This window comes from Archocentrus centrarchus, chromosome 12, assembly GCF_007364275.1.
Source record: "Archocentrus centrarchus isolate MPI-CPG fArcCen1 chromosome 12, fArcCen1, whole genome shotgun sequence".
NCBI lineage: Eukaryota > Metazoa > Chordata > Actinopteri > Cichliformes > Cichlidae > Archocentrus > Archocentrus centrarchus.
The window spans coordinates 3,255,115-3,273,323 of NC_044357.1; the positions used below are offsets into that span (position 1 = coordinate 3,255,115).

Sequence of the window (18,209 nt, forward strand, 5' to 3'; positions counted from 1 at the left end):
CATGGCTGCTATATTTCAGCTACTGGGCAGATTAATATTAAATACTGAAAGTAATAAAGTTCATTGATGAAACACTTCTCACAGACATGTTGTTACAAAGCTCTGTGCAACAAAATAGAACATAATAACTGAAAGAACTTGTCAGAGTCCTGCACTGTTTGCTTTTGTTTTGTTGCTTTAACACTCTCTGAGTCTAGGATGGGTTGGGCAGGCTGTGGGTGGAGTCTGGAGCCAGTTCACCTGCTGCTCATCACCTGCCAGTATTTAGGGACGCACATTAACAGCGGTCGTTTTCCATGTCCACTGTTTATTGATTGTAGTATGTGAAAGGGTAGAGACAGGAACTGGGGGAAAGACATGCGGGCAAATCGGCGACAGGCTGGGACTCAAACCCACGCCGCCCGCACCGCAAAGCATGTGCATGTGGTCACCTGCTCCACCACTGAGCCACCTAAACCCAACTTTTACTGACTTTTTCTTTTAAATGTAATGAACTGTTCTAATAGTGCCTCCTGTATTTTTAATCAGTTCTTGCTCTGTGGTGTTCTCCCTGCTCTATGAAAAACTGTCGAGGACATTTTTAAAAAATTAGGTATGATGATCCGTCGGGTTTCCCCTCTTCCAGGCTCAAGGTTCAACACATTCCCGACTGCACTGGTCAGTATGATTTTAATCTGTTTTCACAGTCAGGCGGCACAGACAGACACAATCTTGTTTGGAATTCCAGTCCCGCTTGACTGTGAGACCTTCAGTCTCTCCTTGTGGACATACCAGGAGGGAATCAAGGGTGGCAGCCCTTTTTTTCTGTCCCACACGTGTACGCTCTGAAAACATCTGAGCCTAACACTAGGATATCATATCTTTACCCTGTCATATCTTTCAGGGGCATCACTCTGGAGCCACACATAGCTTTGCCGTTACAGCTGAAAAAACAACAGCGTGGGGTGACATCAGAGCCAGCGAATCGCAGCGTTGGTTCAGCGGAGGCACATCAGAGCTGGAGACTGTGCTCGACACTCACAGTGCTGAGTCAAAGTGCAGGATTAAGTGTGAAAGACACACCAAAAACCACTTTGAAAAGTATGAGAAGGAGACGAGCTGTGACACCGCCGGGGCAGGCTGCTCATAATGACAAGGGGTGGGGAAGACGGGGCAGCTCGTCAGGAGGGGCACTTCACCACAACGGGGTATGAGAAGTGCAAAAGTGGTCTGAAGCTGAGCTGAGAAACTTAGGGGCCCTGGTTTTATATGAATGGCAAGCACTGGTAACGTCTAATTACAAGGACTATCCCATCATGCTGAAATGCAGAGTTTTTGATTGTAGAGTAAACTGACAAAGTGACAAATGAGCAGCCTCAGCAAAGTAAGAATCACTTTCTCACAAATGTAAAATAATCATGTGGTATTCTGGTTATTCACTAGCACCAGAATCCCAGTGTGAGTCACTTCAGTGTGTGATAGTATGATTACTTTTACAAAATTGAACGGCATATAAATAAATCACAAAAAATGTAGAGTAGGTTTTAAAATTTAAGTAAGAAATTGGCACTGCACATGTGCCACAGGCAGGCCATATGGGCTGACTGTTAGAAAATAAATAATTCAGTGAAATTTGACCTAAAATCTCAAAAGTCACTCATCCATTAAGCATCAGAATTCATTTTTGGCCCTTTAGCAGCTTCACTGACCGATACCAGACAAAAGGCCTCGTATGGCAACTTTTACCAAGCTCACATCAGAAAAGTGAAGACGCTGACAAAGACGATGTAATGCATTTGATTAATAATCAGTTGTGTGCTTTAATGAGACGATATTAAAGCAAACAGCTCATTGATGCTTTGAAAATGTAGCTGAGTGCAGAACAACAGGAGATCTTTACAGTAACTTGGACATCCATGTCTCTCCATCAGCATCACACTGAGACAGTCAGAGATTCATGAGAGGATGCTGTATTCTTTAGCTCCAAGTGCTTCTTGCTCATTTGAAGTAGGTGGGGCTTGGAGCCATATTTTTATATTACATTATATACACATTATATTACAAGGTACATACCCCACAAGCATTGCCAGGTCCCGATACCACCTTCACATTCAATGCACAGATTTGAGTGGTAACAATACAAGTGGCCACACGGTGCAAAGAGCTGAGAGTAAGCTACAACATAATCAGCATTGTAGCTTTGGTTTCTGTGGTGATGAGGATGATAACTGCGATAAGCAAAAGGGGAGCTTCGCTAACTTGCTAATGAGAAATAGGTTTTTTTGTAGCAGCAGCATTGTTGTTTGTTTTGTTGCACAGCACGGCAGGTTAAGGGTCACAGCCCACATTCGGACGGGGCCGCCTGCTCTTGGCAGGAAGCATTTCCTGTTGTAGTCTGCATGCCGTTGTTAGTGGAAGGTCAAACACCAAGGGGTTAAAGGTCAAAGAGGATGTATAGATGAAAGAAATTAGTTTCTCCTGCTCAGATTCCAACTATGCAAATTATCCCTTTGGAGGGACGCTATACGGACCAAAATACTGGGCCACCCCGCTTCACCATTGAGTTCAGATGTTTTCAGTCCCACTGCCACAGGTGCACAAAATGAAGCAGCTTTCTTCAAACTTAAATTATCCACAATCACCTGTGAGTGGTATTATTGCAAAGTGGAAATGGTTAGGGGCCGCAGCAGCTCAGCCAACTCAGCAGCAGATACATGAAAGTGCAAATACCTGGAACAGCAGGGAGATGGTCTTTACAGATCAGCAACATATGCAGCAAACACAGCTGAAAGCATAGAAGCTCTGTAACACATACTGATAGTAACAGCAGCATCTGTTACTAACTCTTCTGTATTGTTTGGTATTAGCTTAAATTAAAAAAAAAAAAAAAAAACTTCATTGTCCAAATAAAACTTTTTGTAAAACTTTTCACAAAGAAAAATTCCTGCTGTAAACAAAGTGCTACAACCTTTGCAATATCCGCCTAAGCCCAGGGCCCCCAGGCTCCAGTGGGGCCTGGGTCACATCTGGGGTCATCATCGGGAAAGTTTATGGGCCGAGCGCGTCTCTGGTGCTGCTCTAGTCTACTGAGGAGATGGTTGACTACTTTGGGGAACTGAGCTGATACTTCATTTCTCTCTTCTGGATCTTTTTCGATGTTAAACAGCATTACAGGCTTCAGCTGGTCCACCTTAGAGGAGCTCGACTCAGAGGTGTTGTCGCCGGGCCGGGGGAACCAAACGTCGCACCCTGGAGGGAATAATATGAAGGATGTTAGCAGCAGTGCTGGAAAGGGGAGAAAAAAAAAATTCATTTCAATTGTCTGTTCTGCTCGTAACCATTTTGGGAGGTGAGGCGGGGTGTGTGGTTGTTGCTGCTGTACACCCTCCATCTAGACCCAATCTGATGAAAAGCTGATCAGAATGGTGATAGCTGACAATAGTGATGCATTTGATTTTCAGTTTTCTTTAACTCAAGCAAGAGGATGAGAAAGATATAAACAACACTTTGACTCTGTACTTACTGGAAATACCTATAGTTACTGGAAATGCCTAGGGAAAGCAGTGGCTGAAGACCATAGCACAACCATTTGCAGTCTGTTGTGGTCTTCAAAGCGACAAAATGGTGATAAAACAGCAATGTTAGAGTCAGTCTACAACTAGTTTGCTACTGAATGGGTCAAGTTGGCAAATAAATGCTATGTTTGTAAAACAGATTCAAGTGATAAACTTGAAAATCACAAATCTGTTGCCATATTTTGCAACTCTATTGGCATCTGCACACACACAAATTGAGAAATTCCTCCACAAATAGTGATGTATTAGCTGCAGGATGGTGATTAACTGCATGGGCACTGAGCAACCTTGCTTTAATATAGGAATACAACCAGAATACAACCAGTGGAGTGGAGCCTCCTGCTGCAAAGGGACACATTGCAGACTGACTTTAGACGGCAATCATTTCTAAACCTTGACCAGGCTGTCAGAGTGACTGCAGTCAGTCTGAGCTGGGTAGTAATTGGTTGAAGACAGACTCCAACAGGCAACAACCAGAGGTGGCAAAAGTAATGACATTCTGTACTTAAGTAGTACAAGTACAAGTTTTTCTGTAAAGTTAACTTAACCTCATTATATATTATTTTAATAATATAAAATATTACATGAGAATACAAACGTTATTCCAATCTAAATTTCAATTCTAATGAATGTACTCAGCTTGAATCTGTTATGAAGGACACAAACTGTGAAAGGGAATTTAAACACAGCTCTATTCTCTGTGTCCTCCATAGTAGAGGCTGACTGTGTCTCCACCTAAACACAAACATGAGGATACTCAGGGGTTACAGTGGGATTCAGAAGGTGGAGGAACCCTAAGATCAGCTGTAGTGGCTCTGCATGGGGAGAAGAATCACAACTTTCTATTGTGAGCACAACTTATGGACATCAGTCCTTGGTCCGGCCCGCTGTAACCCCTTATTATAGCACTATAAATGATACATTAATTATACAGTTTTGCCCCTTTAATCTCTTTGTATGCAATAAGCCCCGGTGATGGAGGATACGCCAGTACGATCGTCTCTTATATGTTATTATTCCTACCTTTAGGCTCAGATCATTTGATGTGTGACAGTGAACTGACCGGAAATGCAAACTTTTCTCATACGTGTTAAACCTAAAGTAACGAGTCTGTTTTGAAAAATGTAAGTAGAAAGTACAGATATTTGTGTAAAAATGTAGGGAGTAAAAGTAAAAAGTAGTTAGAAAAATAAATACTCAAGTAAAGTACAGATACCTGAAAAATCTACTTAAGCACAGTAACAAAGTATCTGTACTTCGTTACTTCCCACCTCTGGCAATAACCACTGCTTTTCCTAGTTACAAGGAGGTTGCCATCCTATTTTTCACTCTAGTGTGACTGAGCCATGAGGCAAATTTTTCCCACTGGTCACTCATGGCATTACTACAACAACAACAAAAATCCTCCATAGCCTCAAAGGTATTTTTACCCAAAGATCATCAATGATAAAGAGAAGTCTGCAAAACTCCAGGTCGGACAAAGAATTCCAAAAAAGCTTTTGCAGGTTAGGTTTTAATTTTCTTTTCTTTTATTGTTTTTTTATTCCCAGAGGATTTCAAATTCATCAAACCCCCACTGCAGAAAATCAAACTAATATACATTTTCATCACAATGCAAAGTCTAAGAGCCAAGTGGTAACCAGCAGGCAGGGCCAGAGCCAATGGCGCTTTGGCTCATGTGCCAGACCACAGACTGTAGATAAAAGATGGATGCAGCCTCTGGGTCTTAAAAGTGAATCCACTGTGGAAGTAGGTGAAGCAAGAGAAAACAGTTTCCATCCAGCACAATGAGGACACAAGAACTTCCAGCATTCAGTATTATTTTATGTACTGTTACTTTACAATGTGGGACTTTTACTTGTAACTGAGTTTTTTATTGTATTAAGATTTTTTTTCTTAAGATAAGAAGGGAATGTGTTCCTGTGCGTTATTGTGTTTGATGTTCTACTTCCCACTCAGACTAAATATGCCATTACAGGTGACAGAAGATACTGACCTGGGTACCCAGTCAGCAGCTTCCAGCTTGAGGATCGTATGGCTGCGTGAACGGACACATTGAAGCTGGAGTTGGTCCACGAGTCTCTGCTGACCATCTGAGCCAAAGTTAACTCACGCTGTCTGCCAGGACCTGTAGACAGCAGAGGACAGAGCTGATTCATGGAGATCATCCAGCTTTAAAAAAATAAAAAATACAGTTTGCTGATTAAGATATCAGTCCACCGCTGGATACAAAGTGCCTTCTGTGGATGTTTCTGTAAACCATACGAGAAGGTAGACCAGCACAGCAGCTATCAGGTGAAGGTGTGAAAATAAATGTATTAATAAAAGACTTTTTTTTTTTTGTGCTGCAAAATCAGCAGTGGAATCGACTGGTTCAAATAAGCAAACCCCATGAAGAAAAAAAAAAAAAAAAAAAGACTCCTTCTGTTTAAGAACAAAAGTTTCTTCATGTATAAATTTCCACAAACACATGGAATTTTGGGCCTGGAGGAATTTGACAAATACTTTGGTAATGTGGTCGACTCAGCACCAGTCTTCCATGTTTGCCAAGCACAATGAATAATGTGCCATCAGTGCAGCTGGGCAGATAGAAAGATGGCACAGAAATGAGGTGCAAGGGTCACAGTTACCAGTAGACACACTTTTATCAGTTTCACAGGGCAAAAGTAAATCATTTATCCTCATTTTGATCGTGCGTAGCAATTTCTGTAGCGTCCCGCCACGAGTTATTTCTACTCTTACAGAAAATGTCTCCCAGAAGCGAGCACGTATTTCAAACACAGGAGATCTGGCCTCGAGAGTATTCTCAGGTTCGTGCCGTGGTTGACCCTGACAATATGGTCCTGGTTAGACAGATTTGCAAGTCATTTCGGTCTCCTAACGCTGTCAAAAACAAGTATGTCCTCACATTCTTCTTCTTATCCTAGAAAGACAAATACACATCCACGCAAAGCCAAAGTTCCCTATCGGGGCTTGTTTAACGGAGCTGATTCCACCACAGAAACATGACGGGGGGAATTAAAACATTTTGGATCTCAGGGTTTTTGCAACCACATGATAAAAGCTTTGACGCTGAATTCTTCACTGATCGTTGTGCAAGTGACACGCTGGGTATCTTATCTGTGCTCAAATGCATTTAGCTTAGCTGCTCAACACGGAGCAAACGCTGAAACGAGCTCGTCTCAGATCTGCATTGCTCACAGTGTTGCGTAAGAATGGGGTATTCCGATTCAGGTGTTAACACCGTTCTGCGAGCAGGTGATAAATGATTTGCGCTCCGCAGGGTTTGATTCATCATGCGGTGCTCGAGCTCGTCTTCCACTCTTGGCATGTCACTCAGTTTCATGTGCGTGTGAAGGCAGACGAGTGACTACTTTTGGTGATTAAAGGCACTGGGCCTCAAACCCCCAGCAGATGCACACTGTGTACACATGTTCATTTCTTACATTTATTCTTTGCAGGACAAGGGGGGGGGGGCTGCACTCATCTGGATCCACAGCAGGATGACACACAAACAGGAGGGGAGAGGGAGAGAGGAGGAGCCGTGGGGGAGGAACGGTGGGAAGAGACCCTGAGTGAGCAGAGAAGTTTCTAGAGGGCGAGCTGAGGAGTACGGAAGGGAAATTTGGGGGTGATTTAAGGCTTGGGTCAAGGCCAAGATTTTGTTCTCTCAGCAAGTGAGAAGTTCAGGGACCCCTCTCTGACCCATTTAGCCACAATCCATTTGCTTAGTGGCAACAAAGAAGAGGGATTTTGAAAAAGTGACATGAAAGGCAAAAAAAAAAAAAAAAAAAAAAAAAAAAAAAAGTATTTTCATGAGCTAAATAGAAAACACACACAAAAAAAGCATAGGGAGAGAGGGAGAGAAGAGGAGAAGGAACACGGGAGAGTGAGGTCTCAAAGAGAGGCCGGGTTACTAGGAAAGAAGAAAAGGAAAAAAGAATTTCAGCCTGGAAGGGAGGGTGGGTGTCAAAGCGGTGGCTGACAATAAACTTTCAAACATAAAACATGAGGCTGAAAGCTTGTAAAGCAGCAGTCCTCTTATCAAGCGAATCATTTAAATGTTAATGACCACCAGTAAACTTTGAGGATAATCTGAGCAACATCAGCTTAAGCTGTACAAACAGTCCCATCTCAAAACACATGATAAATCAGTGTTTGGATTTTCTGCAATGATTCTTTTAAACACAGGCTTGTGGGAGTTTTCTCCTGCAGATGAGAGGTTTTAATAATACAAGATAAAGCGTCACTTTTCCATGTTTGCATCCGTTTTGTCTCTCTCGGCTGTGTGAAACCAAGCCATAAAGGTGTCACATTAAATCCTTCAATGACTGTGTCTTTCAGCTCCTTGTTTTGGGTTCGACGGTCAGCAGCTTTGTGTTTCTGGTTTGGTACAGAAGACTTGATAAACCCGAAGCACACTCCCCACTCAGCAAAAAAAACAGCCCACTTAAGAGATTAGCAACCAGCCTCTCTGGGAAACCCATGGCTGCCCTGAAGGACTCCAGACAGATGCTAATATTGTTCTGTTTTCTTTATCATTTCTGTGTCACTATGTATCTGGATCATTAAAGGTTGAACATATAGTACTGTGCCATTAACACTACAAACTAATCCAACAGAAATGTGCTAGCCTGTGCTCACATTTATTTGAATGGAGTCGATTACAAACTGAGTGCTGGATTTTTATCTCCCGCCGCTGCTCGGCAGGGACTCACCTGCGAGCATCAAAGCCTGACCCCACCCACCTACTGGAGGGTCGCTAATGCAGCGATGCGAACACGATCCCCCACCAGTGAACACTAGCAGTTGTGCTTAAACCTGAAATTAAACCCAGATCTGTACGGTGCTTAGCTCGCTTGAAATATGGATGGATGACAAAGAAATTCTGACAATACCGTAAATCTCATGATAAAGCAGGCTGGTGTCCATTGTTGAATATGGACTCAGGAAGAAGTGTGACGTGGACAAACGTTAGACGACTGCTGCTTAGTGAAACCCTGAAAATAGTTTGAACGTCTTATTCAGCATCTTTGACACACAAGTCTTCTGCACCTTCGTGGATGAAAGCAACTGTTTTTTCATTTATGTTGGATCAAACTGTTCACGTCTGTGCGGGACATCTGCGAAGCATTTCAGTACAAAAAAAGAAACTGAGAGCCACCGAGGTTAAGCTGGTAGAGTGTGCTGTCCACTAATAGCAAGGTTAGCAGCTCACTTTGCAGCCCCTCCACATGTTGGTGTGTCCTTGGGCAAGAAACTCAACCCAGAGTTGCTCCCGATGGCAGGACGGCACCTTGCAACACTCTTCTGCTATGAAATGGTGAATGAGAAACATTGTAGAGCACTTTGGGAAAACCACTAAGGTCAAAAAGGTGCTATATAAGCAGAACAGTTACCAACTACTATTTTTTAATGTGTAACTGAGGTGTTGCATCCTCCTCAAAAGTCAGAAAGCATGGCCACTGCCCTGCTACCTCCCCAGAGATGGAAGTGGTTCGGTCCGCTAAATATTAGGTGGTTTAGACAAGGATGATCCAAAAAAAAAAAAAAAGCAGTCCCATAACAGATTTCCTGTAAACCTCCCTACAATCAGAGGCTGAAGAACGAACACCCGCCCTGCCCGCAAACATCAGCGTTCTCAGATTTCCTCCCTGCTGACTGATTACAGTGTCAACAGTTTCAGCCCGGTGTTATCAGCATTTCCTCAGAGGAAAATAAAATATCTTGTTATGTACTAAACAGAGAGGGAAAAGTGATAAAATTCTCTGGATTCAGTTCATTTCAATAACAAAGCTAACAAAGATTTCAAACTCTCTAATGAGTTCATTCAAATGTTATCCAAGATGCTATTCTTAGGCCCCAGCCTGCTTTGACTTGGGTTAAATGGATCATTGATATTGTGCTCAAACACAATGGACCTTTGATACTGGGAAGAGAGAACGCAATAGAATTACACAGTTGGTAACAAAAGGAGAGCATATCATGCACTGCATAGAGGAGGAGGAGAGCACATGAGGTTTCCATTATCTCAGGCCATCACTGGCAAGTGAATTATGACTAAGAGCGTTTAAGCTTGCCCGTGTGAGTTTCCTCCCCCAGTATACAAGCATGCAGGCTAGGCTTAGTCGTGACACTAAACTGCCTGCAGCGTGTGATAAACCGATGACCTGCCCAGCAGTGTGAAGTTCACCTTTGACCCAGCGGGAATACGCGCCAGATACCAAAGACCCTTCAAGCAGATGAGATTTACAGCAGCGCTGGGTAAGATCAGCTAAAATCCATGGACGGATGATTATCTGTCACATTTATTTTGATAAAAGGTCAGCCATCCACGTTCTTTACTGCTTGTTCCCATCAGGGTCGCTCTTATAGAGCAAGAGGCGGGGTATGCTCCAGACAGGTCACTCTACAGGATAGAAATTATTTAATTATTGCATTTTAAATATAGTTGGTTATTTTTTCAGTATGCTGTCAGACCGCCTTTTACCTCAGAGACATCAAAAGTAGGTGCAGCCTATTGGGCAAAGTGGGGGGGAAAAAAAAAAAAATGAACTTACATGGAGCAATGTCATTATACAGAGGGTCAATGTTGTGCAGCAGCTCCACTCTGGGTGAGGCAAACCCTTTGCTGTAAGATAAAAGCAGTGTTTCACTTAAATAAGAGGACACACAACCAGCACAACAAGCTGTCTGACTCATGTGCTGTAAAATCCGCTGGGATCTGTAAATCTGAAGCAGCTGGCCGTTGCTCACCAGGCAGCCGTATGCACTCACCACACTCCACCACAGAGAAAACGCACCACTTTCACTGACCACAGTGTCTGATAGCACAAGTGGAATAACTCTTACTCTCTCGCTGCCTGTTTCTGTGTTCTGGGCCTTCGTTTGGTTTACGTTTCCCGGGCCGTGCTGTCGAGCTGCTGCTTTCTGTAACAGGCCAGCCAATTAAAAAACAATGAGAGCAGCATTTTGTGTCCTGCTGTGTTGCTCGCACGGCAGTGCTAGCGGCCGGCGGTCAGCTGACGTGCGGCAGCCAATCGAGTCAAGTGGAGGCTGTGAGCAGTAGTTTGCGGTCCTGGCTAAGCCTCGATTTTCTGCTGGGGCTCTGCTGTAGCCCTCAATTTCACCTCTTTCCCTGAGTCCACATTTAGTTTACAAATATAATGTGTCAGTCAAATGGGGCACAGTGACAGATATGGAAAAAGGGCACCAGTGGTCTGCAAGCTGCTTCATGTGACTTATCAATTCACTAACAGCTTCTTTGCAAAGTTCTCCAAAACACAGAAGCACGTAATTTAATCCATAACATTTAAAAGAATTACAACATCTCAGGTATGTTCTAATATGAAAGGATTTGTGGCAAAACAAATTAGCTGATCTAATAGGAGGGTAGCTTAGTTTTTAGTGTCTTAAGTGAGAATGGAGGGGAAAAGAACAGAGGGATGGATGGACTACAGATTTGTGTGAGAGTGACTGCTGGAATTTCCTTCTCTTTGAGCTCTCATTGCCACAGTAACAAAGGCCTTATTGAAGGAGCAGGGGCTCCTACAAGAAAAAGGCAGAGGTAGCTGGAGTGCGAGAGCATGGGGGAAGGATCGGAAAGAGGTACAAAGAAAGGGCAGGCTGTCAAACTTAAGAGCTGGTATCACTCACACAACAAATCCAGGCCAACCTGCCACCCAAGAAACAGCTGACGGTACAAACCTGCGACAGATTGTGACAGTACGAAGAGCCCAGCTCACCTGATCGTGTTCCACATGTTGAAGCCGTCCAGCGGCTTTGTGCCTTTGGTGCTTCCTCCTGCCAGGCCGACAAGTGTGGGCAGCCAGTCTGAGATGTGAATGAGTTTGCGGTTGACGGTGCCCGGCTGTTTCAGTAACGGGCTGGCAACAAATCCAACTCCGCAGACTCCTCCCTCCCACAGTGACCACTTCCTCCCTCGCAGTGGCCAGTTGCTGCCGCCAGACAGTGTTTGACCTCCATTATCTGTCAAACAACCACAGGGACAAAATGAAAGCAAAGACAAAGGTAGGTAGGGAACATAAAGTCATACATATATGGGAGGTCTAAGTGTGCTGAACCAATGTTTAAAATTTCCAGACTGTGGATTCCATATTTGTTCCAGTTCCAGTGCCTCTGTGGAAATTTTGTTTCTGAATGCTGATCGTACATCAGCACCATGAAAACGAATTTAAGGATGCAACCTCCTTTTGGATAACAGCTGAAATGAACGTTTCATTGAGGAATGGCTACAGTATGAGACAAAATCAGAGTCTCTGAGGTCATACTCTAAGCTGTGTGATGGCCATAAAGTAATTGAGCTCAAGATCAATATATAGATCAACTTTATACCAGCTGGTGGGGGTTTGATGATGATTTGGGCTTGTTTTGCAGCCACAGGATCTGGGCACTTTGCAGTCACTGAGTCCACCATGAACTTCTCTGTACACCAAAGGATTCTAGAGTCAAACATGAGGCCATCTGTCCAACAGCTACAGCTTGGCTGAAATATGAAATCGGTCCCAATGATCTCAAGCACAGCAGCAAATCTACAACACAATGGCGGAAAAAGAAAAGAATCGAGCTGTTGCAATGACCCAGACAAAGTCCAGACCTCAGCCTGATTGAAATGCTGTCTTGGGACATTAACCTAGCCGTGCATAAATGAATGCCCACAAACCTCAATAAACTGAAACAACACTGTAAAGTCGAGTGGGCCAAAGTTCCTGCACAATGAATGAGGGACTGATAAAGTCACACAGAAAACAACTGCTAAAAGGCGGTTCTGCAATCTATTGAATCACTTAATTTTTTTTTATACAGGACTGCAAAAACCTATGTTAGAACATGTTAGTTTATTTTTGCATTGGTTTATGTGGAAACAATCTTCAGTATATTTCTGTGGTGCATAGTAACTTCCCCTGTGGTACTATCTGAACTGCTGGTCTGACAACTCGTTGAAGTCAGTAGGGATTCATGCACTTTGTAACATGAATGACTGGTGACTGCACAAAATTCATCCAACAACTGATGAAGTATTTCAGTTTGAACAACCAATGAGCCAGCTGTCACTGCATTCCCCGGGGCAGCTCTGGCTAAAAACAAGTGATCAACTAAGACATTAAAAAACCACACCAGTGTTGTCTCACTTGCTTGACAAATACTCTTATTAAATATCCAGCCATTGCACAAGTGCACACACAAGCAGTGAGACTGTCATCATCCCAATAAGCCGATCCAGTATAAATACACTTGGCCAGTCACATCCAGCCAAGACTCGCCTTTCAGAAGCAGAGTGTCATCCAAGTCCAGGAAGTAGTCTGTGTCAATTCCCGAACGTTTTTTGGAAAAGACCGTCTGCTCCTTAATGTCTTTTCAAGCTGCTTCGCTTCTCTACAGGCCAACTCTGTCTTTCACAGCTCCCCCAGAAGTTCCCTTCCTTCTCCTTGCTCATTTGCTTACAGTAAATTCCCAGTGAGGCTGTCAGCTTACAGAAAGTATCATCATAAAGGAAACTCAAAGTCCAAACAATCCAAATTCTGCCAGTTCTGTCCCGTTAAGCCTAACCTACATGAGTCAGCGATAACACACTGACCAGGATAAATTCAGAGTATTAGCTGGAAATGTGACCAATGAAACAACTGATAAGCCTTCTTTCAGTAAGTTGTAGTTAAACATTACTCTGGTCACATCACAGATTACATAAACTGTGCACCACATTTACACAGAAGCAGGAAGCACTTTTGAGTTTTTCCACTGCTTCAGATCAGCAGAGTCAGTGTCTGCCCAGCATATGGTTGGCTGAATCCTCAGAATCAGAGCGAGCCAAATGTGTAAAGGAACAATGAAACAGGCCACCTACCGTAGCCCACCACAGGCATAAAAACGCTCACACTTGACTTTCACAGCATTGTTTCTGTCTTCTAATTACCCTTTAAAACACTAAACCCCCTAAAAATAACCCTCAAACGTAGTTACCTACTTCAGGTGCAAATCATTAGATGTTCCACGTGTGGAAAGCTGCGAGCAGGCACATGTTTAAATGATGTGGTTTATGGCCCATCTTGGCCACATTCTGTTCTTCATCAAAGGTTTATTAGATGGATTTTTTTTTTCCATGGTTCAACAGTGAGGTGCCTGCAGATCTCTATATGAAGGGATGAGCGAAGCAAAGTTTTCCTTCTTTCTGTGAGGAAATGTAACAAATATAACAAAAGACCACCATCTAGTGGATATCCAGAGTATTACAGCTGTCACACCTGGATATTTGAGTTTGGCACTACCAGAACTGTAACTGATTCCACCTTGTTTTGTATAAATTAGAACATTTTCAAACACGGGCTTTAAAGAAATGATGGATGCGTCCATCCTGACATCACCCATTGGTTTATAAAACCCCATTCAAAGGCTCCAGGTGAGCATTTTAGCACCTTTCTGGGGTTTTTTTTTGTTTTATTTTTTTAAATTACAAATACTCATATATTTACAGCTTCTCAAAAGATGGCCATGCTCTAAATCACTGCCTGCTTTACTGCCTAATTCATGCAAACAGAAGCAATAAGCTCAATAAGATCTGATGCTAGCACCCAGGACCATGAGCTCATCAAGGGCCACCGTAGCAGTAGGCTCATTTTCTCAAACGTCCATACAATCTGACTTCTTTTTGCAACCAGGGGAATCGCACCCTGCTGGTCATTAAAAAAAAAAAAAAAAAAAAAAAAAAATTATATATATATATATATATATAGAAAAAAAAGCAGATTTAAAGATACTTTTTGATAAATTCCTGTGTTAAATATAGTTTTAAACTTTTCAAAATTAACTATGGTGGCTCATCCAGTGTCTCAGATTAAAAAAAAAATAATAAAAAAAATCATACCTGTGGAGAACACGAGGACCGTATTGTTCCAGAGTCCTCCCTTTTGTAAAGCCAGGGTGATGTTGCCCACCGCCTCGTCCATAGCTGACACCATGCCGGCGTACAGCCTGCGATTGGTGTCTTTGATAAAACTGTAGGGAGCCACGTAGCGCTCTGGCACCTGCAGGGGTGAATGAACTGCCTGCAGTGCCACATACAGGAAGAGTGGCTGAAAGATCAAAGGAAACAGGGACAGAAAATTGATGTTGAATGTGCAAAAAAACAGCTGTGACATTACTTCAAACAAGAGCCTGGACTGAAACCGCTTTAAGAAACTGCACAGCCGCAGCCCTTCCTTCACTTTTATTTCTATTTGTTGCATTTAACTGGAAAAAAGCGACACACAATGAAACAACTTTAAACAGACGCCAACAGCCCTCTTTGTCTTTGATGGCTGACATATAATACAGTTCTTAATCAATAAAACACTGCATGATATGATATGATGATGATGATGTGTGTCACCTTTTGAGAGTTGTGCCTTTCAATGATGCTGATGGCCCTCTGGCTCAGCAGCTCAGTGGAATAGACTCCTTTGTATCCCGTGGCGACCTCCTCCCCATCTCTAAGGTCCAACGCACAGCGAGTCAGGTTCAGAGAGGAGTTCTGGTAACAGCGGATGTGAGTGAAGTAATCCTCACTACCTGTAAGGTAACCTGTGGTACACAGCGGGCAATCAAGAAAATCATCTGCCACGAACATTATAGCAAGATATCAAACTTGAGGAAGACACTAGTTTAGTTGGGCCATAAAGTACTTTATCAGCATGAAAATTACAGATCATTAAATAGACAATATTATTTGATTCATACACATTTCATTCAGTTTTTTTGCTTTTGTTTTATTCAGAACTTGTAATAGGCCAGTGATTAATTTTTATTTAGATCACTCTGAAAAAAAAAAAAAAGAGAGATTTTAAATCTCAATGAGACTTTTACCTGATACATAAAGGCTACAATTAAAAAAAATTTACTCAGGAGCCTGTTTCACATGTAAAGAAACTGTAGACACTGGCAATGACACGCAGCAGGCAGTGGAGCAAGAGGTTAGGAAACACTTTCTTCGGTAAAGGTTTGTGTTGGTTTGTCAGTGAAATTACACAAAAGCAACCAGGCCAAACTTTGTGAAACTCAGAGAGTCATGAGAATCCGCTAAATTTTGGTGCAGCTCTAGATCACTTTCCTTTAAAATGTGAGGCGCTGGCCGTGGGGGAGCTGGGTTCATTCACTTAACAGTCGCATAAATACTTTAACCCTCACCTATTACATGCTTACCACTGACACAAAGATAAAATGAGGAATCTGTGCAGTTAACGAGTAGCATTAATGTAAAATGTGCTCCGTGAAGTGTTTATTCAACATTATACAAACCAAAGTATGAGTCAAAGCCACGGCGTGTGGGCAGGCAGTCCTTTTTGTACATGCCCAGGTGCCACTTGCCCACCATGTGTGTGCCATACCCCGCCTCCTTCATGAGCTGAGGGAGCAGTTTCTCATCCAAAGGCACGCAGTACGGCTGACAGGGCCAGATGATCTGGTGCTGCATACCTGTGTGGATCTGAAGGTTAAAGACAAACAGACTGTCAGGAAATAAGAACTAAGAAAAATGGAAGAACACCAAAGAGGAAACCAACAGCCTGACTCAAAAAGAAGTTTCAAAATAAATAACCTGACTTTGTCTTTTTGTTCTTCTTTCCATCAGGGTCTAAAATTGTATGTAGGTCCCTGGAAAGATTGCATTAAAAAAAAAAAAAAAAAGTGTACAAATTTAGAGTGGAGTCTGCAGCAGACTGTTCTCATCATGCAGTGAAGAGTCATCTGATGTGATTGGATAAACCTAATTTCACACTAGATCTGGATGAATTTGTCAGTTATGCTGAAATGCAGCCAACATCAAACAACTACAATAAATCATTTCTGCATGAATCAAGTAATAATATATCCTTATACTGACTGGAAAATGGCAAACATTATGAAATAATATCATAAGAGATGTATAAATTAAAGAAAAAAGTTGCAACTGATGTTTAGAGGTGTTTGTTTTTGTTGTTTGTGGGGGTTTTTGGTGGTGGTGGGGCTTCTTTTTAAGAATGCATCAGATTGCTGATTTGACTGGTCCTAAAGCTTTAACTGTCTCTCTGAGAGCTTTGTTTTGGTTTTCCACCCTAATGATGGCCCCCTTCACTTGCTTCGACATCACCATGATGACTCAGTCCTCAGCTGGTTAAAAGCATTGGACTGATGTTGCATAAAACCAGCAAATGTGCTTCATTGTTTCAATCACAATCACATCTTGATTATTTGATGTAAACTTTATTATAGTGTCACAGAGGAGAAATTACAAAAACTGAGTCACTGTGCAAATACTTATGACCTGACTGTACATACATTTATAGATGTTCCTGTTTCAAATGACAAGAGGTTGAGTTTACTGCGATAGAAGACAATAAAATGCTCATTTTCAGAGTTTTCAGAGCATTTTCACACAGGTATCCTGTGTCAAATAAATCAAAAAATAAGTTCAGCTCAGGACTTGTTGACTTCTGGGTGTCTGGGTCACTAAGAAACATCGATTGTGTACTGTCTTTACATTCAGTCTGTGCTCTCACCTGATACCTCCCGGTCATGAGCTGGTTCCTGGAGGGGGTGCACAGAGGCTGCACATAGTAGTTCTCCAGGCGGACCCCTCCGGCAGACAGCCTGTCTAGGTTTGGCGTCCTGATCTCTGAGCCGTGGTAGCCGACGTCGTACCAGCCGAAGTCATCTGCCAGGATGAACACGACGTGAGGCTGCCGATCCGCTAAAGTCGAAGCAACATTTGCGATGAAAACCGCGGCAATGATCCAGCGAACCGCCTGCCCTTTGCCTCCCGTCATTTTCTTTTTTACCAGCTCAGCGGGCAGCTTTTCCCCGCCGAAGTCAAACAGGAAGTCGGTCCGGCTGCGTTTGACTAAGCAAGAAAGACTAAAGTAGCACCAGAACTTACTGAGTTATTCTAAGTAACGAAGTGTTCGTGCAATAATCACACGGCGAACACTATTTGACTTTCACTTCCCTAACGCCCCTGAGACTGCAGCAGCCAATCAGATGACCCGAAAAAATTGCAAAGCACGTGATGTATGGAAGCCCAAACTGGTAACTGTTACGGAAGTAGTATCAATTAAAGTTTGTATAAACAATAAACTGTTAGCTTTAATTAAGATAAGAACTTTGTTGAATTAAGATTGCACTTTTATATTATTATATTTGTTGTTTATTGGTTCATATGTTAAAAACTAATTTTATATTTGTTTCAATCAATGTAGAAAGCTTTTAGTATATATATATATATATATATATATATATATATATATATATATATATATATATATATATATATATATATATATATATACACACATACATACATACACATACATACACACTCACACCAGGCCTCTGGTAGAGGACCCGAGTGTGGAGGACAAACAAAGACCACCTACAGGGTGAGGGAAATTATTTTTTTAATCAAAAAGCCCTTCTTTTCTAGAAAAGAGTCATGAAAATCTTTGGATTGAATGTGTCTAAAATCTACCTATTTGTACTTTTTAGTAAATTTTATAATCTATCTGATAATTTTGGCTTATAAACACTGTTTATTTTATATATGCTGACCAGCAGTTTCTACATATATTTAAATATAATCACATTTTCTCTGTTCTACATCACTTTATTTTGGTTATTTGACTGTAGATC

At 42.2% G+C, this 18,209-nt stretch overlaps 1 protein-coding gene across 2 annotated transcripts; it reads right to left on the minus strand.

The window, feature by feature from the left end:
• Window positions 1-1,769: 1,769 nt before the first annotated feature.
• Window positions 1,770-17,513, minus strand: arsb (arylsulfatase B). 2 transcript variants are annotated; one of them, XM_030742722.1, is made up of 9 exons: window positions 17,084-17,513; window positions 15,846-16,032; window positions 14,941-15,131; window positions 14,437-14,644; window positions 11,300-11,543; window positions 10,115-10,185; window positions 5,551-5,682; window positions 3,086-3,228; window positions 1,770-2,454 (listed from the first exon to the last, which is right to left on the minus strand). In XM_030742722.1, the coding sequence occupies exons 1-9, from the start codon at window positions 17,348-17,350 to the stop codon at window positions 2,308-2,310; spliced, it is 1,590 nt and encodes a 529-aa protein (XP_030598582.1). In that variant the 5' UTR covers window positions 17,351-17,513; the 3' UTR covers window positions 1,770-2,307. The 2 variants fall into 2 exon arrangements, with proteins under 2 accessions (XP_030598582.1, XP_030598581.1); XM_030742721.1 differs by having other exon boundaries at window positions 1,770-3,228.
• Window positions 17,514-18,209: the final 696 nt, after the last annotated feature.